At 41.4% G+C, this 24,620-nt stretch overlaps 1 protein-coding gene across 1 annotated transcript in view; it reads right to left on the bottom strand.

The window, feature by feature from the left end:
• Positions 1–8,763, bottom strand: part of plcb1l (phospholipase C beta 1-like) — a 110,479-nt gene extending 101,716 nt beyond the window's left edge. Inside the window, exons 1-2 of the mRNA XM_079831689.1 lie at positions 8,553–8,763; positions 4,137–4,217 (exon numbers count right to left, since the gene is read on the bottom strand). Of these exons, the coding sequence (XP_079687815.1) occupies positions 4,137–4,217; positions 8,553–8,651 (180 nt within the window). The 5' untranslated portion in view covers positions 8,652–8,763. The remainder of the gene's footprint in view (positions 1–4,136; positions 4,218–8,552) is intronic.
• Positions 8,764–24,620: the final 15,857 nt, after the last annotated feature.

Below are 24,620 nucleotides of genomic sequence, written 5' to 3'. Positions count from 1 at the left end.
GATTTCCTGTATCAACTAGTTCAGGCACCAAACCCAGCAGAACATTTCCATGTATTTATGCCCATCTCTGACACAAACCTGCACTAATAAACAATTCATGTAAAAAAAAAAAAGTTTTTTTATTTTATTTTACTCTCCATCTGATGCATACCACAGACTAAAACTGCTGTAATTTCCAGGGGTCAGAGTGGGCAGGTTCAGTATACAAGACCTGAAAGACATTCAGAGTTCAGATTCAGACACTGATGATGACTGAAGATGTGTGTGTGAGAGAGAGAGCTCACAGAAAAGTTTTGTTACAGGTGATGAATTTGCTTTAAAGAGGATGAATTGAGAGATGCAACTTCTTAGACAGTTCATCAACACACTGAAAGCTCTCCTATCTTATTAATAAACAATCAAAAACTCACTAGTGGACTTCAATAGTTGCATACAGGTCTAGTCATAAGAAATCATCTTTTTCAAGAGCACACATGGTCTGACAAACTGAGCTGTGGAGTGGTGAAGATAAGCTGCAGATTAATGCTTAATGACTGAAACTACCGGGAGTGATTGCAGACAAATAATGACAATGTCAGATGATTATATGATGGACAAACTAGGTGTAAAGCCACAAGAGACAGAGGATCACGACAGAGTACATGACAGTGAGAGCGGATTCATGTGCCAGAGCTGTAACAACAAAGCATCTCTCCATTAGCAAATCGCCTCTGTGGTTTAAGTTTTCAACTCTGTCTCAGACTCTGTAACCTGATCTGCTGGGCTTTCTTAATTGTGTGTTCCATGGAAGAAGAGCAGAGCACTGTTAAGAATCAGACCGATATGACAAACAACAACGTGATATTCAAATGGACCCTTCTTCCTTTCTTAAAGGGGTGGTTGATTATGATTTAACTTTTTTAACTTTAGTTAGTGTGTAATGTTGCTGTTTGAGCATCTGTTGAACATCTGCAAAGTTACGACGTCAAAGGTTTTCTTTTAAAGAAATAGCTTTTTAAGGACTACAACAAACGGCTGGTAGGGACTACAACGAGCTTCTCGTGGGTTAGTGACATCACTAATCCTACAATGTACATAAACCCCGCCCCCGGGAGCATGTCGAGAAGAGGAAGCGTGAGTAGTGTTGTTGCCATGCCGTCGAAACGCTGAACCTTCCTGAACATTACAATCCAAAATTAGCTCTCTGTGCTGCACATTTTACACAGGACGGCAGTTCTGACAGCAGAAGCCACAACCTGTAAGTAGCCTATGTTTTATTCTTTGTTAATGAGTTTTCCATGAATAGTTTCTATCGTTATTCAAATATCAAGTATCGTAAACAAAGGCAAATTCTGTTTGGCTCCACTAGCCTAATTGCTAATTCAGATTTATCCGACAATCTTCTTTTTAATCCCACTAGCATACTTCGGATGTTGGTGTTAGTTGGCGTTTAAGTGATCAGTGTAAATGCAGGCACGCTAAACGTGGTTCTGTGTTTCATTTGGCCACTGTAATAAATCCATGATTAGTCCGTAATGGTCTCATCGTTTGGTGATAGATATTTGGCTACATTCGTTCTATAAAGACAAAACTAACGGTGCTCTACAGTCAGTAGCGATCACTATAGATCCAGTCTGTAATCAAATTATCCCTTTGAGAACTGTACGATCATTTGTTAGAACTATTATATGAAAAAAGGCTACAAGGCAATCATGTATTCTGCTGTACTAAAGCTTTAATAAAACCGTATATCAAAAGCTGACATTATTAGCATTTACAAATAACAGCGTATCTACAAAGCATGAGACAACTACAAATAAAAACATCCCATTATGAAACATCCTGTAACAGCCGTTCTTGCGCAGGTTATGCTCGATCATCTTCACTAAAATCATCTCTGGGTCTGATTTGGGCTCAAATTGATAAGGCAATATTGACGCCATTGTTTATTACAGTACACCTGAGCATATGCAACTTCCCGTAATGGTGAGGGGCGTGACGTTTCACAACACACTGGGTCAGCTAACCAATCAGAGCCCATTAAATTTTTCTGAGGGCGGGGCTTCATAGAACCAGGAAGCTATCAGGCCGTTTTTACGAGAAGGGACACAGCGGTGTAGAATAAATGTAAAATATGTGAAAAATAATGCCTTTTTTAAACGAATCATAAACCCATGTTACAGTGCACCCCATAAACACAATCAAGCCTTCGAAAAATGCTGATCAACCACCCCTTTAATATGTGTATCTGTTCTTACTGGGCTCATCAGAGCACATTATTCGAAAGAAAAATCTGTCTGAAACAAAAACAGACAAGCAGAGTGATGCAAACAGGGAAAGTCCCAGTGCTGCTGGACTGTCATATCAGCACTCTTGCAACTAAGTGTTGTATAAAGTAAAGGCTGAATACACTATATAACATCTGAACATCATACACTTGTCAAAAGCATCATTCAACTCACAGGAGCTGACTATAGGCAACAACAAGACGAAACAAGAACAAGACAAAGGGAATGGTTTTGCAGGTGGTGGCCACAGACAATTTATCCTGTACCTTTATCGTTCCTGACTGATTTTTCTTTAGTTTTGAGTTTTCTAAGGGTCCTTATCGCTACTTCTAATACCTGCAACCCAATCAGTTTGCACAGGTGGTACAGGTGGGAACGTTATGCTGTGTGTAACATCTTACAGCTAGACGGGTTTGGTGGAGGGACAGTGATGGTCTGGGAATTAATTTTGGAGGGTTGCACAGACTTGCCAATGGTTCCATGACTGCTGGTACTGGGATGAAATAAGACCTTACGCTGGTGCAGTGGGCCCTGGGTTTCTTCTGGTCCATGACAATGCCCAGACTCATGTGGCCAGAGTATGTAGAGAGAGTTTAATTTCTGAATGACAAAGGCATTGATGCCATTGACTGGCCCTTACGTTCCCCAGACCTGAATCCAATTGAGAAGCCCTGGGATATTATGTACCTGAGCTTTCGAAAACTGCCAAGTAGCATTACTGTCACAGAGTCACTCTCTCCCTGCACTCAACCATCTGCACCTGCCATGCCCCCTCATTCTCAGTCACCTGTACCTGTCCTTCATCATCGCCAGCACTATATAGTCACGCTCACTCCTCAGTCCCACGTCTGATCTTGTCAAGACAACACAGACCCGACCTGCTCACCTGAGATACCCTGATCGTCTTCCTTTGTTCCCTTCGTCAGTCCTTGGTCTTCATCATCTCGTCAGCTAAGTTCAAGTCATCTCTATCCACCCTGTAATTCATCCCTCTTGTGCCGTGTCTAAACACATGTATAAACTTCACTGTTTTATCTCATCCGCCGTCTGTTCCTTCTGTGTGTGTGACAACTACTGTCCAGGGGCTCACTGATGCCCTGATCCAGGTCTGGGAGCAGATCCTCAGGACACCTTCCCCAGACATGCCCAGACGTTATCGAACTGCATACAAGCATGTGTTGGCCTACTGACACTACTGACTTACATTATGCAAGTTGGATCAACCTGTAATTTTAATTTTTACTTCGATTTTTGGTGTGATTTTTGAATCCAGCCCTCAATTTGTTGATGATTTTGGCTTCCATTGACCATTGTAACAATTTTGTTCTCAACGAATTGAACAATTTATATAAGTAAAGATTTTCAACTTTTTTTGAGCAGTCTATGAAATACTGCACATTTACTTGACCATTTCAGTAATGCATATTAATAAAATTGAGTAGTAAATGATCTTTTATGCTGCAGTTGTAATTGTAAGAAAATGAGCTTGAGCTTTCCCGAGAAGTGCAATTCCAAGATATTTCAATTACAAGTATGCAGTGGATACACATCCTTCTGTTCTCAAAGACAAATACTCACATTCCATTTATCAGAAGGCAGACACCCTCCAGTTCTCCTCATTTTTAAAAAGCATTTCTATGATAGCATCCATATAAACTGTCAGAAATCGTCTGCAATTATATTTTCACAATTGCACTACAAAACACTAAAAAGCCCTTTATGTTTTGAGAAGAAACTGACATGCATTAATTAAAAGCAAACCACTCTGTAAGAGACACTTACTGTCATTGATTGGCAGTAATGTTGCCTTCATCTATAACACAGGACACAGTTTGCTTCAAATCAGATTTGAAAAATGACACTAATTACCTTATTCTGATCGGTCCAGTACAGGAAGTAGCCCCGAGGGTCAACGCGCAGAGTCACCGGCGTAACTGTGGTGGGGCAGTCCTACAAAAACACCAGACAATCACATCAGGGTCATCACAGCACAATGTTAATTTATTGTATTATATGACTGTACAAGAGAAACATGGGTAGATGAGAAGTATTTGAAGTATGGCGTGTTTGCGTTCCTGTAAGAAATAGAGAGAAATGAAAGAGAAACACAGATGTGAACCAGTAGAGTAAATAGACCACTGTAGCTCTCTGTCACATGGTGTTTTGGTGTTGGTTCATGTTTCATGTGTTTAGTTCATCAAGTTTACTGTCATGTTTCTAGTTTGTCTTGTCCTTTCAGTTTCCTGGTTTTGTCATGTGTTTCATTGTCATGTGACTCCCATGCCCTCATGTGATCTTGTGTCTTGTCCTGTCATTGGTTCATTGTCTCATCACTGTTCACAGGTGTCACTTGTCTTGTCATTAGTGTGTGTATTTAAGCCCTCATGTTTGCCATGTGTCTTTGTCTGTTATTAACGTTGTAACCTGCTGGTGGTGAGTTTTGTTTAGCCATGCCATGACTTTGTTTTATGTTTTGACCAAGTTAAGCCAAGTCTTTGTTTTAAGTTTTGTTTATTGTTAATAAATGCTGCACATGGGTTCAAAACACTTGCCTCCAGTGGATCTACTTGTTACACTCCTGCAACACAAGCCTTATCATGAATGAAACTGAGAGTTGAGTGTGAGCCGTCAGATGCAGAAAAACAAGAGTAGCTCGTGTGTCATATAACCCTCAGGACTTTACATAGCAACTGCAAATATTACTGGAGCTCTATAAAAAGACCACAAGCTTTTGTTGAGGAACACAGTGGTGTTTTGTTGTACCTAAACTTCAGCAGGGGCCGATTACGCATTCAACACACATCAGTGTTTTAGAATTAGTCCAAAACACAACATCTGGGACCAATGTACACTGAGAAGATTATCACCCCCATAGATAACACACCATTGCTTTTATGAGTGTGTCCGATCAAGTATACAGTCAACAACTTGTCTGACCGGTTCCTGTTTCTAACGGATTTATTGTTGGGAGTCTTTTAGATGTTGGTTGTGCCACCGTAAGATAAACACACTGGCAGAGAAACCACAGCTGAGAACGCAGGTGCTGACATGTTGTAGATAATCACTTTACATCCTTCACTGAAACAACAGCCTCCATCTCCTTGATGAAACATTAAAAACAAGCAGTCCGGTTTCAGCCCAAGCTTGAGGAGGACAGAGCGTCTTTCCAGACTCTCAGAATGTGTTTAGACAGCGGAAGATGGTGACACACGTATTCCTAGAGAAAATCTAGATTTTCATCTCCATGCAATCTCACTTCTGTCTGAAGAGGAAATACTGAGATGTTCTTTCCTGTGGGATCCTGTCGTTACAGATAGTTCTGTTACTCCCAGCGAGGGAATTTAAAGCCAGACAGCAAATACAGCAGCATGCTTGAGGTGGAGCGAGAGGAAAATCAATCTTGTGCCTGGAGAAATGAGCTTTGGATTTTCTGAAGGCTTTTTGTTACTGCAAAGACACTGAATAAGAAAAGTTCCAGATACATTCTGTCATTTTCTTCACAATGGCATCATGCATGCAGTCAAGATATCTGACAAGGCGGTTTATGCTCATAAAATGAAGAAAAGTATGCTGGTGATGTGTTTCTTTCTATCCCCAACCACCCCCCAATAAACAATTTTGGGCATATTATATTGTATAATATTATATAACAATAATTTTGTTGGCATTTGAATACAAAATGTTTTCTATATCCATTGTACCAAGTCTAATTATTGATAATTCAGAGAATAAAAATGGGAAAAATTGTAATCTCATTTGATTATTTTTTTCTTTTTTTAATCTTGATGGATTTGATGGACAAAAGATCAGAGATTGAGATCAAATGAATGAGTCAGAATGACAGTGTTAAAACAGATTCACATCCTGAAACACTTGAGTTCAAATATAAAGACCAATATTAGAAAACAGAGATCAGACTCTGATTGGACGAGACAGCTGATAAACACACACCTGTAACACATATCAGACCAACTCTACATTTAAAAAGAGTTAAGTTGCGAAGTTGCTCAGCAACTGTAAACAACAGATCCCTTCAGGCCGAACTGAAAGCTCTCTAGCAGCATTTGAATTAAAGGGTCCTGCTGAAAAACTCTGGGCTTCAAAAGCTTTTTCTGGCAAACCTCTTTGCCAGCGAGAAGGAAAACAATCCAGACTCACAGAAGATAAAAGTGAAACAGAATGAAGAAAGTTGAAAGAATGAAAGGGACCAAAAGAGAAAGAAGTGCAGGGCAAAAACATGAATAGGGGAAACTCAGGCTCGAATCGACTGCAAACTGGGAAAATGCTGGATCCGGAGCATCACATGCATCTCTGCTCCTATCGCACATGTCAGGAAACACACGCGTGTGCGAAAGCCATCGTCACTTCAACACTGCATCATTAATGAGCTCCGAGAGCTGTTTCAGAGCCTTGCTGATATTTCATTTATTTTTCTATTTTATAAAAACACTAGAGTATCAACATGTATAATATCTGGACGCTAATAATAGTTTGTATTCTGTAAGTACTTGGAACGGTTTACATTTAATTATTTAGCAGATGCTTTTATCCAAAATGACTTACCAATGAGGAATACAACAAAGCGAGGTAATAACACAAGGAGTGCTAAAAAAATACAGAATTTCATGAAAAATTTTCTTTTCTCTACTGATAGACGTACAAACTCCACCAGTTGGTTGACTGCTTAAATGACTAGCCAATTACGTGAATATTCGATTACTTGAAGGAATCAGATTGGTTGTTGGATGACCAATCGACTAGTTAACCTTCATGCCACACCTCTTCACTTGACAAAGATTTAAAGGGACAGTTCACCCAAAAATGAAAATTAGCCCATAATTTACTCACCCTCAAGTCATCCTAGGTGTGTATGACATTCTTCTTTCAGACGAATACAATCTGAGTTATATTACAAAAGTCCAGGCTAATCCAAGCATTATAACTGCAGTAATAGTTGCTCTGTTTTTGAAGTCCATAAAAATTGCATCTGTCCTTCGAATAACTGCTCCACACGGCTCTGGGGTGTTAATAAAAGCCTCCAGCCGATCGCCTTCCGTGGAAAAGTGTTGAAAGTGAAACTCAAGATGCGTTCGTGACGTCATGACGAGCGGACCTGGTCGCGTTAGTCTTTCCATCGGCTGGGGGAACTTTCAACACTTTCTCCATAAATTGAACACGGAAGGCGGTCGGCCGAAACTTTACTCTATAAAGTTTTAAATATGGATATTTTTCTTACACAAACGCATCGATTCGCTTCAGAAGGCCTTTATTATAAAAATATATATCTTAAATATAAATAATTGAAATATAAATATAAATAAAAATCCCACTTCTATCCTAAAGTCTCATCAGAAGCATCTCTCTGCGCCACACATCACAGTTTAAATGAGGCTTGAAATTACAATATAGTTCTCCCATGACTTGTGTGCATTCATTTTGGAAAATCAATAATACAAAGAATCTAGAATTAGTGTCCAATTCACCCATTGTGAGTTTTTCATCTTCAGGTAAACTCTGGTTATCTCTGTTGTTTAGTTGTGTTTGTCTCTCTAAGTCAGCATCTTGTTTTCCTAATCGAATCACTAGTGCTTGAAGACTTTCACAGACAGCTTTGACCGTTTATGGCAGGAAAGGCCATGGCCGAGTATTGGAAACCTTTAGGGGAAAATATGGGAACGAGAAAACATAACATGGAAGAGAATCGTAACATGAGCGGGATCACTTGCAAGGTGCATATGCTGCCCTCTGCTATGATTATAATTATTAATTACTGTAAGATGTTTGCCTAAACATGATGTCAAACAAACAGAACTAACAACCCATTAAAGCTGAAATGACATGACAACTGTATAGTGCAATATAGCCTACTATATACTGACACTGACTTGAGAAGAATAACTTTGTACATAATATATTGTCCAACAATTCCATCTTACACAACATATCAGCATTTAAAGAGAGAATCATTCCAAACGTAAATGCTGTCATCATTTCCAAACCATGTCTGTCTCTTCTATACACTGGGATCTACGAGGTTCCCAGGGGAAAATCATACGGTTTGGAACGACATGAGGGTGTGTAAATGATGACAGAAGGTTCGTTTTGGGGAGAACTATCTTTTTAATAGGTTTTCCATAAAATATTACAATTTAAAACACATACAGATGCAATTCTAGAGAAAACAAGCATTTGTGTAATTGGACCTTTTGACAGGTACACTCGCAGATCGCGCAAACACTGCTTCACAAGTACACTCTGACTGAATCTGCCATCTATGTTACTTACATCGTCCCATTTCATGAACTTGTCACCCGTCCTCAGCCTCTCGGGCACTGAAACGCGTTTGAGCTGGAGCGCGTGAACTCCCGGCTGCGCTCCCGCCATCGGGCACGTCCGTGTCTCCGCGCGCCGAACTCCACGCGAGCGATGCTACAGCTTCTGAGAAGAGCTGAGACATTCACCGCTCGCGAAACGCTCGTTGCTCGCCCCCGTGTCCCGTGCTCAGGGTTGGTGCGTTTGTGGATTCACTGTTACGCGCACACAGATCATATGCACGCTCCCGTTGTTAACAGTCCGTGCGCTCCGAGACTCGCAAACCTACAGAGAGAAAACATTAAAGGTGAAGCCAAACTGTTTCCATAGGCCGTTTCAAACTCATTGGCAAACCAAAGGGAGATTTCTGCTAAAGAAAAATGATCTCATGAATTGCGTTGGAGAATTATAAATACAGAGTAGGCTAATGAGCAGCGAGGACATTTGAAAGCATCTGATGTTTGATCTGTTTTATTTTTTTATTTAATCATCTCCGTCTAAAATAAACACCTGCATAACCGAGTATTTACATCCATCACGCAAAATGTCAAAAGTCAAAATATTAATGAACTATTATGGACTTATTATGGAATTATTCTGCAATACATTTCTGGTTATCTGAGGGAACAAAACTCAACCAATCTTAACGAAAGATGTTTAGTTTATTTGTTTCTGAACTTAGACTGTAAGAGTAAAGAACAGATTTATTGAACAGGTTCTCTGATTTATTTTCAATCCTCTAACCCCATCTTGTGGTTCACTTAAAAATTACAAGTCTATACAAATTCACATAATGTGTATATTTTAAAAGAAGTATCTTCTGCTCCTCAAAGCTGCATTTATCAAAATACAGTCAAAAACATGAATATTGTGAAATAGTATTACAATTTAAAATAATTAATTTCTACTTTGATACATTTTCATTTTTTTACAAAAATCATTTTAAAGTCCTTCTGTGATGGCAAAACTGCATTATTCAGTCTTCAGTGCCACATATCTATCAGAAATCATTCTAATATGATGACTTTAGGAGCTCAAGAAACATTTCTTACTTGATAAAGTGTGGAAACCAGAACACTGACAAAGAATTAAGGACTTTCTTTTGAGTTTGAGGAACAGCCTTGGGGGGAAAAATTAACACTATAAATCTATTCACGTCATTTTAGACCAATTTTATGCATCCTTCAACTTCTCTAACAGACAATATCTGAAACATTACTGTCTTAAAATGCTAAATAAATAATGAATTATTAAAAACTAATTTTAAAAAAGAGAAAGCTCAAATCACCCAACATCACTGGTGACAGCATTGAGCATCACTGAGTCAAAGGTCAAATATACAATTTTTATTTATTTCTGAAACTATGGCTCCATTTCTCAAAACTCTAAAAACAAACCCACAAAACACACACACACACACACACACACACACACACACACACACACACACACACACACACACACACACACACACACACACACACACACACACACACACACACACACACACACACGCAGAACGTCACACATCTCTTGCAAAATCAAACACTTTATTCAAAATGGTTTAACTATTTTAAAAAAAATGTTTTTAAGGGAATTCTGTAATAGAATTGTGCACACTGTGTGATGTTTAGACTATTTGAACTGTAGCCAAAGTCTGGACAAACAAGATATCATCTTGGTCAAGGAAGACGTGTCATGTAATGCTGATTCTTTATAGCTACGTAATCTGAGACTTATGTAAATAGGCCTAAGTGTTTGTTTCCATCAAATGTAATATTTGGCAAATCGGTTAACAAAGTTGTGTAAACTCTCTGATCCAATATCTCTTGCCCGGGTATGTTTTTCTGATGTGATCAATTAAAAAACAATTTCTTTTTTATAAATTAAAATAATTAATAATTAATAATTATAATAATAATTACATTAAAAAAAATGTATATTCTAATATTCTAATAAAGCAGTGGCCACTTTGAATTATTGTTCAGCAAGTTAATAAATGTTAACCTATTTATTCCTAAAGCCTTTGCCTCTTCTATGAGCTGAGATCTTTCTTCATTAAAACCAGCACATTTTAAAAGAACACGTTTGACTGTTTCTGGAAATCCACATTTTCTGCACAATCCTGTGTTCACCAATTTTAAAAAGTGATTGATTCAAAAGAACCATAACAGCTTCTGGAATGAACTTGTATATATTTGCAGTGGTGCATCAAGGGAGGTGGGAGAAACCAAGTGTAGAAGATAAAGGGGAATGTTTAAAAAAGAAATGAAAAGTTTTCAATGAGCAAATATGTGTACATGGCTGTTAAATAATAATGTGTAAATTAGCACATGTACAGAAAGCTTATTATATTGAGATTTGGGTTGTTTGGTGAATTTAATTCCTGGTTGTGTGCATTCCTGTCAATGGTTGAACCCATGAGTATAAATGGCCACAAACTGAACTGGCTCATTATTGTCAGTCTGTGCTGGAAGAGAGTCAGGAATCTGCTGAGGTTAGGAATTAATGACAGTGGGAAGTCTTTTAATGGTATTTGTTTTCACTTGTTTTTAATTATTATTGTAGAAATGTACAGTACATCGTAGGGATCTGGAAATGAAGCCTCATGAAGCAGTGAGGCTTTACCCTGACTGTTTCGGGAAAAGATTCAAAGCTTCGAGAGTGTCGAGAACAGCGCCATCTGGTGCTTATTTAAAATAAAGCAGGCAGAAGCCTGTGGAAGAAGCTCTGTCAGATGAAGCAACCACAGCACACTCCATCGTTTCAATGCTATGTGTACAAATAAAAGCTTTATATGTTTGTGTTTAATGTGTCCGGTAAATAAATTAATTTACCCATTAAAGTGTGTCAATAAAATATAATATGAGCTTATATGATTCAATAAGATGTAACGTATTCAATTCAATTCAATTCAAATTTATTTGTATAGCGCTTTTCACAATACACATTGTTTCAAAGCAGCTTTACAGAAAGTGCATTTCATAGATGTACAGTAAAAATGTTAGAAAGACAATGTTAAAGAATAATGTTCGAAAAAGTTAATCAATCGTGTATTAATTTAGGCCATAACAACGCTGGCGTTGAGTCGTCTCTTCACAGGCGTCGAGTCGTCTCATCACAGGGGCATCTGAAGTCTCCATCAGAGGCTGGATACAAACTGGAGCTGACGAACTAGTTACCTCGGGACTAGTGTCCCGAGATAACAACAGAAAAGCAGATGGGAAATGATTAGCGTAGCTGCTGTTCAGAATATTATATTAATGCTTTTGATCCGATTTAACTGTAGTATAAAAAGATAATTATAATGTGAATGCTTGGCTAAAGAGATGCGTCTTTAATCTAGTTTTAAACTGGGACAGCGAGTCTGAACCTCGAACAATATCAGGAAGACTATTCCAGAGTTTAGGAGCTAAATGTGAAAATGCCCTCCCTCCTTTAGTGGACTTAGATATCCTAGGAATGACCAGAAGCCTAGAGTTTAGTGATCTTAAAGAGCGCGATGGATTGTAGGGCGATAGAAGATCCGTTAGATACACTGGAGCTAAACCATTTAGGGCTTTATAGGTTAGTAGCAATAGTTTGTAATTGATACGGAACTTAATAGGTAACCAGTGTAGAGATGATAAAATTGGTGTTATATGATCATATTTTCTTGACCTAGTAAGAACTCTAGCAGCCGCGTTTTGGACTAACTGTAGTTTATTTATTGAGGATGCAGGACAACCAGCTAATAAAGCATTACAGTAATCTAATCTCGAGGTCATGAATGCATGAACTAACTTTTCTGCATCAGAAATAGATAGCATGTTACGTAGCTTAGCAATGTTTCTAAGATGGAAAAATGCCGTTCTTGTAACATGAAATATGATTTTCGAATGTCAGGTTGCGGTCTAATATAACACCAAGGTCTTTTACTGTAGTGGATAAAGTGACAGGACATCCTTCCAAGGTAAAATTGTATTGCGCGAGGTTTTGTGGGCAGTTTTTTGGACCAATAAGTAACACCTCCGTTTTATCTGAATTTAATAGCAGAAAATTACACGTCATCCAGTATTTAATATCTTCAACACACGCTGTCAGTTTAGATAATTTAGCGTTTTCATCCGGTCGTGATGAAATATATAATTGAGTGTCATCAGCATAACAGTGGAAATTAATTCCATGTTTTCTTATAATATTACCAAGTGGCAGCATATATATAGAGAATAGCAGAGGGCCTAACACGGATCCTTGCGGCACCCCATAGTCTACTGACGTCATCTTTGATTTTTCCCCATTTAAACAGACAAAATGGTAGCGGTCTGATAAGTACGATCTAAACCAGTTTAATGCCTGTCCCTGAACACCAGTATAATTTTGAAGTCGATCTAAGAGTAGTTTATGATCTATAGTATCGAACGCAGCACTAAGATCGAGTAGAACTAGTATTGAGATACAGCCTTGGTCAGAAGCTAGAAGTAAATCATTTGTGATTTTAACGAGTGCGGTTTCTGTGCTATGATGCGGCCTGAATCCTGATTGAAATTTTTCATAGATATCATTTTCTTGCAAGAAAGAGGACAATTGAGCGGACACAACTTTTTCTAGTATTTTAGACATAAATGGAAGATTTGAAATTGGTCTGTAATTTGCTAGGTTATTATGATCTAATTGTGGCTTCTTAATGAGAGGTTTTATGACTGCCAACTTGAATATTCTTGGAACATGACCTAAAGATAAAGACGAGTTAATAATATTGAGAAGAGGCTCTTCCACTACAGGTAACAACTCTTTCAGTAGTTTAGTGGGTATTGGATCTAATAAACATGTTGTTGGTTTAGATGCAATGATAAGTTTATTTAGCTCTTCCTGTCCTATAGTTGTAAAGCGGTGTAGTAGTTCTTGACGGGCGATAATTGCGGTTGAATCATAAGACATCATTAAAGATTGTACATTTACAATTTTGTTTCTGATGCTTTCTATTTTCTCAGTGAAGAAGTTCATAAAATCATTACTACTAAACTGTGACGGAATATTTTGTTCAGGCGATGCTTGTTTATTTGTTAGTCTAGCCACGGTGTTAAATAAAAACCTTGGGTTATTTTGATTATTTTCTATTATTTTGCGGAGATGCTCAGCCCTGGCTGCTTTTAGGGCCTTTTTATAACGTGACATACTATCTTTCCACGCGATTCTAAAGACCTCTAAATTAGTTTGTTTCCATTTACGCTCTAAGTTACGAGTTTCTCTCTTGATAACGTGTAGCACTGTTGTACCATGGTGCTTTAGTTTTCTCTCTAACCTTTTTTAATCTAATTGGTGCAACAATTTCTAATGTGCTAGATAAAATCGTGCTCATACTGCTAGCCATTTCCTCTAGTTCATCTGTTTGTTTGGGTTCACTGAGCAGCTGAGATAGATCAGGTAAGCTATTTGAGAATCTATCTATAGTGGTTGGAAGGATTGTTCTGCCTGGTCGATAACGTGGCGCAACATGACAGATTTCAGCAGTACGCAAGTTACCATGTAATGGTCAGTGACATCATCACTTTGCGGTATAATATCTATGTCGGTTGGGTTGGTTCCATGTGATATAATTAAATCTAGTGTGTGATTAAGACGATGAGTGGGACCAGTGACGTTTTGCTTGACCCCAAAGGAGTTTAATAGATCTGTAAATGCAGCCCCTAATGCATCATTTGTGTTATCTACGTGTATGTTAAAATCTCCAACAATTAATGCTTTATCGACGTTGACCAATAGATCTGAGAGAAAGTCTGCAAACTCTTTTAGGAAATCAGCATAGGGCCCTGGAGGTCTATATACAGTAGCTAAGGCTAGAGATAATACAGATTTCTTTCTTACATCTAATAGCGTAACATTTAGCACTAGTACTTCAAACGAATTAAACCTGTGACCTGTTTTCTGAGTAACATTAAGAATATCTCTATAGATTGTTGCAACACCGCCGCCACGACCAATCAGACGGGGCTCATGCTTATAACAGTATCCTGGCGGAGTAGACTCATTAAGACCGAAATAATCATTTGGCTTAAGCCAGGTTTCAGTAAGGCAAAGTACATCGAAACTATTATCTGTGACCATTTCATTTACAATAACCGCCTTAGGTGTGAGCGATCTAATGTTTAGAAGACCTAGTTTTAGAAATTGTTTTTGTTCACTAATATTGAGATTTTCTGGTTTAATCACAATTAGATTTTTCCTAGATCCTACAGTAGATTTAATGTTTGACCTCACTAAACGAGGAATAGACACAGTTTCTATATAATGTTCTACACAGTTATGTTCAGACACAGTTTCTATATAATGTTCTACATTGGTACTTATGTCAGTTAAGTTTGGACAGCATTGTTTTTGTTCACTAATATTGAGATTTTCTGGTTTAATCACAATTAGATTTTTCCTAGATCTTACAGTAGATTTAATGTTTGACCTCACTAAACGAGCAATAGACACAGTTTCTATTTCACGAGTTCGTTTACCCATATACTCTTTAGCTGATAAGATTTTTAAGCGTATTTGGCTTGCTGTCCGCGGTGGAGGGGCTCGAGGAAGCCGCTTCCACTCAAGCTTAGATTTACCCCCCAGGGACTACTAGTGCTAGGAAGAAGAGAAAGGTAAACATGAATGTAAGTAGGTGGAGTTGGGGAGGTGGAGGGATGCAAACGACTGATGCCTGAAGGAGGTAGGAGGCTGCTTATATGCTTAGCAGTTGATTGAAAGATTAGATGGGTTCACTCCTCCCGAATTTGCGTTTGTGTACGTTGCTAATTGAAAGATTACATGGGTTCACTCCTCCCGAAATTATGTTTTGAACTTCACTTCACGAGTTCGTTTACCCATATACTCTTTAGCTGATAAGATTTTTAAGCGTATTTGGCTTGCTGTCCGCGGTGGAGGGGCTCGAGGAAGCCGCTTCCACTCAAGCTTAGATTTACCCCCCAAAAAGTGCAAATTAGATTTAAGACAGCAAGCTGGTAATGTGTGAGTGGAGTTGATGGCAGTATTTGCTCTGGAGTTTCAGTTTGATTACGGAAGGCCCCCCAAAAGAGTAAAAATTGAATGACGAGAGGTGACGAGAAGCTGAAAATGTGTATTGATGTAATAGTGTAGGAAGCAAGTCTAGTTTGGTGTATCTTGCTGCTGCATTTATCGACCTGGGTCGTGGGCGAGCACTGCTGCGGCAGTGACGCTCCTAGTTGCTCCTGCGGGAGCAGCGTTTGGACTGGAGGAAGAAGCGTGGTGGAGATGGAGTATGTCCTGCCTTAGCATTCATGACATGGGACCCCCCCGGGTTGGAATAACAGGGGGCCCCTAATGTCACGAGTGAGGAAGGAGGTCCTAATCCCTGGAGAAGCGGGCCAAAACTGCTCCCGAGCGATAACCACTCCCTCTGCCACAGAAAGAGAGAGCCTACGATGAGAAATTTGACGCAGTGCTTCCCTCCCTCTGAGGCGAGGGCCCGCACCGCACGAGAACACGCCGGCCCGCAACTACCGAAGGACGAATATCGGGTTCCTCCAGTCCGCTGTTCGGAAGGGAGAGCCCTCACTGCAATCCGAACGGGAGAGCCCTCAAGATAGAAAAACTGAAGGCTCACACTGCGATTCGGAAAGGGAGAGCCCCCACTGCACCCGAACAATAAAGACTCACACTGCAATTCGAACGGGAGAGCCCTCACTGCGATTCGGATTGGGAGCCCACGGTAAAAATAGGACATGAAGCTCCTGTGTTAAGCGAACGGGAGGGCCCACACTGCGATTCGAACGGGAGAGCCTGCGTTGCATCTTGGTTGGGGGGGCCCACACTGCGATTCAAACGGGAGAGCCCAACGCCATGCGTAGGTAGCAAGCCCAATTGAACGGGAGGGCCCTCACTGCAACCAGATGTATGAATACCCTGCGGGGCTTGGTAAGCAGCGAGATTTATGAGGATGTGAGAGTTTGGTGGGCTTGTCTGATGTGGAAGAGGTTCGATCTTACGTAGGATTCGAAAGCTTGGGAGGTCCAACGACCTAGCATTTTAATCTGGGTTTCCGATAGGCCTTTCTGTGCAGCTGTGGTAGCTGCTCCTATGCGGAACGAGTGGGAGGAAAAGTGTTTAATAGGAATTCCTGATCTGGCGAGGATGGTTTTTAGTTTTCTCTGGAACCAATGTCTGGATGCCGGGTGGTTATTCTCGTCGAGAAATAAAGGTTCGAGCGGAGAATTGATTTGTGAATGCCTCTGAGATAGGAATGTGGCAAGGGACTGATAGGGCTGAATGGGTGTTGGTAGTTTGAAAATGAAGACTGGGTGGCCACGTTTCAATTGGTCGGTTTTACTCTGTTTGATGTTGAATCGAATTGTGTCATGGTTTAAAATATGAAGATCTAAGACGGTTGGATGAATAGCTGGATTGAAAGTGGAATTGATTGTAAATTCTGAAACTCGAAGAAAGCCAAAAAAAGCTAAAATGAACATGGCGTCCAGGGTTCTGGTTATGTTCGGAGGGAAAATCCCGGAGCGGATGGTAGTCAGGCATTTGCCTAGGAGGTCGATGGTAAGAGGTTGTCTGGTATCGGGTTTGGTGGGGTGAGTTTTTTGTAGGCCTTTAATAAGAAGGGATGTCTGGGGATTTGAGATGGCGGGGCACTCATGGCCATAGATGATTTTGAACAAAAAATGTATGCCGCTGAGGTAGACTTTAATGGATCCTGGCTGAATGGATTTGGAACTGTTCATGTGGGAAATGAAAGAAGTTATAGAGAGGAGGGAAAAATCTGGGAAAGCTAAATTGTAAATTAAATGAAAGTTTTTAAAGGAATTCCAGGCTGTCCAGTAGGATTGAAGAGTTCTTGGGGAAACGGCTTGTAATATTGATTCCATGGAAAGGGTGTGAAGATGACTGAGGGGGTGGCCTATGGGAATATGAGCTCTGAATAGGGAGGAACTGGTGTCGGGTTGTAGTCTGATTCTGGAACCAATGTTCTGAATTTCTGGAAAAGAAAGCGAGAAAGAGCGTCAGCGATTTGGTTTTTGTGGCCTGGGATATATTCAGCTTTTACGATGAATTGGTTACAGGCGGATGTCCAAATGAGGCGTCTCAGTAGGGGCATAATTTTTGGCGCATTAGAACGGCCTTTATTTATGCAGTGAACTATTGTTTGGTTGTCGCAGAAAAAGGAAATGGTTTTTGATGACCAGTTCGAGCCCCACAAATGGGCTGCTACGATTATGGGATACAGCTCAAACAGCGCGATCGATTGGTCGGAATGGGGGGAAAGAGTTAGCTCAGGTGGCCATGTTGAGGCAAACCAATGCCCTTCGTAGTAACCTCCGAAACCTATGGATGGGGCAGCGTCTGTGAAAAGATTGAGGTCACTGGCTTGGGACAAAAAATTGTCATAGAAGAAAGTGAGCCCGTTCCATTGCTTTAGGAATGTAGTCCAGAGTTTGAGATCTGAACGACAAGGGGGATTTAGTACGACTAGGTCATCGAGACCTTGGGCTGCGGTAGCGAGAGTCAAAAGATGTGAAATGAACGGTCTGCCTTGCGGAATTATCCGCATGGCGTAGTTTAAATGCCCTAGAAGAGAAAGCAAGTCGCGTTTGCTGCAATGGGGGGCTTCTAGCAAGTTTAGAGAAATGGCGATTATTCGGTCTATCTTCTCCTTGAGAAGAGAAGCTTGGAATTTCACGGAATCGAGATTGATTCCCAGGAATTCCAAAGATGTAGAAGGGCCCAAGGTTTTCTCTGGGGAGAGGGGGACTCCTAACTGTGAGAAGACTTTTTGGACAATGGTTAGGTGTTCTGCTGGGGGAAACTGGCTGGGGGAGATTATGAGAAAATCATCGAGAAGATGAATGAGGAAGGGAATGGCGTAGTTGTTTTGTAGGATCCAGCAGAGAGCTTCAGATAGGGTATCGAATATTTTCGGGCTGCTTTTGCAGCCGAAAGTCAAACGGACCGCGAAGTAAAATTGTTCGCGCCAACGAATGCCGAATAGATGCCAGAAATCAGGGTGGATGGGCATGACCTTGAAAGCTGAAGTAATATCGACCTTTGCGAGCCAGGCTGCGTTGCCGGCGTGTTTGATGAGATTGATAGCTTGGTCTATGTCATGATATTGCAGTGAGAATTCTTCTAGTGGGATTAAGCTGTTGATACTTGGTTGATTTTTTCCATGTGGGGAAGAAAGGTCAATTATGATACGTTTTTTGCCTGAGAATTTCCTGGTGGCTATCCCTATAGGATTAATGCGGAAAAGTTCGAAGGGGGGGCAATTGAACGGACCAATCATGAAGCCGGAAGCCACTTCTTTTTTGATGAGGGCTGCAAACGACTGATGCCTGAAGGAGGTAGGAGGCTGCTTATATGCTTAGCAGTTGATTGAAAGATTAGATGGGTTCACTCCTCCCGAATTTGCGTTTGTGTACGTTGCTAATTGAAAGATTACATGGGTTCACTCCTCCCGAAATTATGTTTTGAACTTCACATAATGTTCTACACAGTTATGTTCAGACACAGTTTCTATATAATGTTCTACACAGTTATGTTCAGACACAGTTTCTATATAATGTTCTACATTGGTACTTATGTCAGTTAAGTTAGGACAGCAAATACTGTGATTTGGACTTTGACTTACTAGTCATATGGCGGTGTGCAGCGCTCTGGAGATGTTGTCCGACAGAAGAGCCGCTCCGATTCTGCTGGGGTGAAGGCCATCAGGACGGAAGAGCCTAGGTCGCTCCCAAAACAGATTCCAATTATTTACAAAGAGCAGCTTCTGTTCATTACACCATGACATTAACCATTCATTTAGAGCAAATAATCTACTGAACTTTTCATGTCCTAGTCGGTACGTGGGAAGCGGTCCGGACACGATGATCGTTGCTTCAGGCGATGTTCTGCGCACCGTCTCGATCAGGCTCCTGTAGTCCTTCTTCAGAACCTCCGTCTGCCGCAGCCTGGTGTCGTTCGTTCCCGCGTGCAGCACGACAGCTCCGATGCGCTCGTCACCGTTCAGGATCTCGGGAACCTGCGCAGCGACATCGAGAACACGAGCACCAGGAAAGCAGTGAGTGATAACCTTGCCTTTACCTGAGGTAGCGTGGACATGTCGGACGATGGAAGTACCGATGACCACAGCGTCGCGTTCCGTCTCGCGAAGAGGGGAGAAGCGGTTCCGGGTGGAGATCTCAAAGACCGGGAGGGGCGGAGAGGTCCTCGCTCTGGTCCTGGCTCGCGTCTTCCGCTGTGGAAGCACCCAGGGTCGTGTCGGCGCCGGAGTGAACGAAACCAGGGATGATGATCGCGTCCTGGGTGCTTTGGTCCTGTGCAGAGAAACACACGGAGTAGACGAGGTCGGAGTCAAGAGGTTACTAACCGCATCGGCGCGTGATGTTTCAAGCGCTGATCGTCGCTCTCTCAGCACGGCTTGTCTCTCTAGTAGATCGCGAATCTGCTTCTCCAACGACTCCAACTCCAACTGCACCGAATGCAGCTCGAACGTGTCCTCGCCTGCACTCAAAGGTAACATTAGACACACATCCGAGTTATTCGTCATTGTAGCAGATGTGCTGCGATGACGAATTGTCGGTTTCAGTGGTGACCGGTGTAAATAAGCTACCACGCGTGCAATGCTAGCGGGCTACCGGTGTAAATAAGCTACCACGCGTGCAATGCTAGCGGGCTACCGGTGTAAATAAGTTCCACGCGTGCAATGCTAGCGGGCTACCGGTGTAAATAAGTTCCACGCGTGCAATGCTAGCGGGCTACGGTTAGTAGCGGAAGTTCGGATATAAGTAGTGATATCAAAGCAATCCGATTGTTTTTTATAGAGAATCGTATCGGAGATATATTCACACGCTGTAAATAATAGAAAATAATCGTTTGTAAGCGAGTGATAAGGAGAAAATCAAGGATTATGAATCAATTCGACGGAGCTCTAACATCAACAACGCGCTCACAACCCGCGCATGCGCAAAAAAAAACCCGTAGGCCTACTCTCTCTCTCCACACACACTCTCTCCACACACACTCTCTCCACACACACTCTCTCCACACACACACACACACACACACACACACACACACACACACACACACACACACACACACACACACACACACACACACTCTCTCCACACACACACACACACACACACTCTCTCCACACACACACACACACTCTCTCCACACACACACACACACACACTCTCTCCACACACACACACACACACACTCTCTCCACACACACACTCTCTCCACACACACACACACTCTCTCCACACACACACTCTCTCTCCACACACACACACACACACACACACACACACACACACACACACTCTCCACACACACACACACACACACACACACTCTCCCCCCCCCCCCCCCACACACACACACACACACACACACACACACACACTCTCCACACACACACACACACACACACACACACACACACACACTCTCCACACACACACACACACACACACACACACACTCTCCACACACACACACACACACACACACACACACACACACACACACACACACACACACACACACATGTTTGGTTTTCATCTTTTATGGGGACTTTCCATAGGCGTAATGGTTTTTATACCGTACATACCGTATATTCTATCCCCCTACACTGCCCCTGCCCCTAAACCTAACCCTCACAGGAGACATTCTGCAATTTTACATTTCAAAAAACATCACTTAGTCTGATTTATAAGATGTTTTCCTCATGGGGACCTAAAAATGTCCCCACAAGGATGAGGATTTCGGATATTGCTATCTTTGTGGGGACATTTTGTCCCCATAACGTGATGATTACCAGTCCACACTCTCCACACACACACACACACACACTCCACACACACACACACACACACACACACACACACACACTCTCCACACACACACACACACACACACACACACACACACACACACACACACACACACCACACACACACACACACACACACACACACACACACACACACACACACACACTCTCCACACACACACACACACACACACACACACACACACACACACACTCTCCACACACACACACACACACACACACACACACATACAGGTTAGCATGACTTATAAGGACAATTTCTTCAAACCAGAAAAAAAGGTGGTTTAGGGGGACTATGACTTCCTTTAATGCTAGAGCTTTCAAATAAAAATGGAAATGCTTTAAAAAAATCCTGGGTTCAAAACACAAACTTTATTATTTATTTAAACTTTATAAAACATGATACATGGCACCCTGATTTTTTGCTGACTTACAAGGACGTGTGTCCTAGAAGACAAAAACCAGGATTATGAGGACAAAGGGTTTACAAGGACTATGTGATGTCACAATGACCTCACAGTTCATTAGCATATACAACGAAACATGACTACACACTGCACTGCAAAGACAGATGGGTTTACTGGGACTGTGAGATGTCTTTGACATGAACGTTAATTATCACTACACAAAAACGAAGCCAGAAAGGTTTGTACTCTGATATCACCCATGAAACCAAAACAGACCTTTAGCTTTAAGGTTTATTGTTTGGATTATATTATAAAGTGCTGGTCATATAATTAGAATATCATCAAAAAGTTTATTTATTTCACTAATTCCATTCAAAAAGTGAAACGTGTATATTTTATTCATTCATTACACACAGACTGATATATTTCAAATGTTTATTTCTTTTAATGTTGATGATTATAACTGACAACTAAGGGAAATCCCAAATTCAGAATCTCAGAAAATGAGAATATTGTGAAAAGGTTGAATATTGAAGACACTCTAATCAGCTGATGAACTCAAAACACCTGCAAAGGCCTTTAAATGGTCTCTCAGTCTAGTTCTGTAGGCCACACAATCATGGGGAAGAAGCTGACCTGACAGCTGTCCAGAAGACAACCATTGACACACAAGGAGGGCAAGACACAAAAGGTCATTGCAAAAGAGGCTGGCTGTTCTCAGAGCTCTGTGTCCAAGCACATTAATAGAGAGGCGAAGGGAAGGAAAAGATGTGCTAGAAAAAAGTGTACAAGCAATAGGGATAACCGCACCCTGGAGAGGATTGTGAAACAAAACCCATTCAAAAATGTGGGGGAGATTCACAAAGAGTGGACTGCAGCTGGAGTCAGTGCTTCAAGAACCAGACGTATGCAAGACATGGGTTTCAGCTGTCGCACTCTTGACCAACAGACAGCGTCAGAAGCGTCTCGCCTGGGCTAAAGACAAAAAGGACTGGAGCTGCTGAGTGGCCAAAGTTATGTTCTCTGATGAAGTCAATCAGGGTCCCAGAGTCTGGAGGAAGAGAGGAGAGGCACACAAGCCACGTTGCTTGAGGTCCAGTGTAAAGTTTCCACAGTCAGTGATGGTTTGGTGTGCCATGTCATCTGCTGGTGTTGGTCCACTGTGTTTTCTGAGGTCAAAGGTCAACGCAGCCGTATACCAGGACGTTTTAGAGCACTTCATGCTTCCTGCTGCTGACCAACTTTTATGGAGATGCGGATTTCATTTTCCAGCAGGACTGGGACCAGCACACAGTGCCAAAGCAACCAGTACCTGGTTTAAGAACCATGGTCTCCCTGTTCTTAATTGGCCAGCAAACTCGCCTGACCTTAACCCCATAGAACATCTCTGGGGTTTTGTGAAGAGGAAGATGCGATATGCCAGACCCAACAATGTAGAAGAGCTGAAGGCCACTATCAGAGCAACCTGGGCTCTCATAACACCTGAGCAGTGCCACAGACTGATCGACTTCATGCCACGCCGCATTGCTGCAGTAATTCAGGCAAAACCAGCCTCAGCTAAGGATTGAGTGCTGGACATGCTCATACTTTTCATGTTCATACTTTTCAGTTGGCCGAGATTTGTATTGGTCTTAAGTAATATTCAAATTTTCTGAGATACCGAATTTGGGATTTATTTGAAATATATCAGTCTGTGTGTAATTAATGAATATAATAGACAAGTTTCACTTTTTGAATGGAATTAGTGAAATAAATAAACTTTTTGATGATATTCTAATTATATATGACCAGCACCTGTATGCTGGGTTCAGTCCTTTTTGTTGGGTGGTTTTCACTATGACGACTAGGTTTTGGGTCACTCACTGCTGAGTTAGCAGCTGGGTTACTCTCACTGACAGTAGTAATAGTGCTCCCCATCACAAACATGTCCAGCTAATGGGTCACATAACCAGCGCACTATCAAATCTTTACAGAGAGAAAAGAGAAGACTGCACCCATATCAACATCACAGAGTGTAGTGTCATGAAGCATGCCTTCTGCCGCTGCCACAGGTGCAGTCTGGGAATCTTTGTTGATTACACTGGGAGTCATGTATAGTGATCATACCATGCTCGACTGAAAGTGAAGCCTTTAATGTCAGAATGAGGAGATGACACCAGCTACAGCTGCTTTAGCACAGAGCAGGGGTGTCCAAACTCGGTTCTGGAGGGCCACTGTCCTGCAGAGTTCAGCTCCATCTTGCCTCAACACTCCTGCCCGGAAGCTTCTGTATGCCTTGATGAGCTGATTTAGCTGTGTTTGATAGGGGTTGGAGCTGTACTCTGCAGGACAGGACAGTGGCCCTTCAGGACCGACTTTAGACACCCCTGGTGTCTCATCAGAAGACTGGATTAACCCCCTCCATTCATATGGATTTATTTGACCATCTCTTTATGAACGTTTTGAAGCCTCAGAGTTTTGGTTGAACAGACTTTCAATGGAAGGACAGAAATCTCTCAGATTTCATAAAACATATCTTCATTTGTGTGCTAAAGATGAATGAAAGTCTTATGGGTTTGGAACGACATGAGGGAGAGTAAATTATATTTTTGGGTGAATTAACCCTTTGAAATATTCAAACCATTAGAGTGATACTGTAGTAGTGCTACAGTGGTTGGATTAGAAGCATGACTGCCTCCGGATAGTCTTTGCAAGTTTTACTGAAACATCCTCGCGGGTTCTAAAGAAACAATACCTCCCCTTCATTAAAGAGGCTTCTGAGAGGTG

The sequence above is a fragment of the Gobio gobio genome, assembly GCF_949357685.1.
Source record: "Gobio gobio genome assembly, chromosome: 12".
In the NCBI taxonomy this organism is placed as follows: domain Eukaryota; kingdom Metazoa; phylum Chordata; class Actinopteri; order Cypriniformes; family Gobionidae; genus Gobio; species Gobio gobio.
This window is presented reverse-complemented; position numbering and strand designations above follow the sequence as displayed.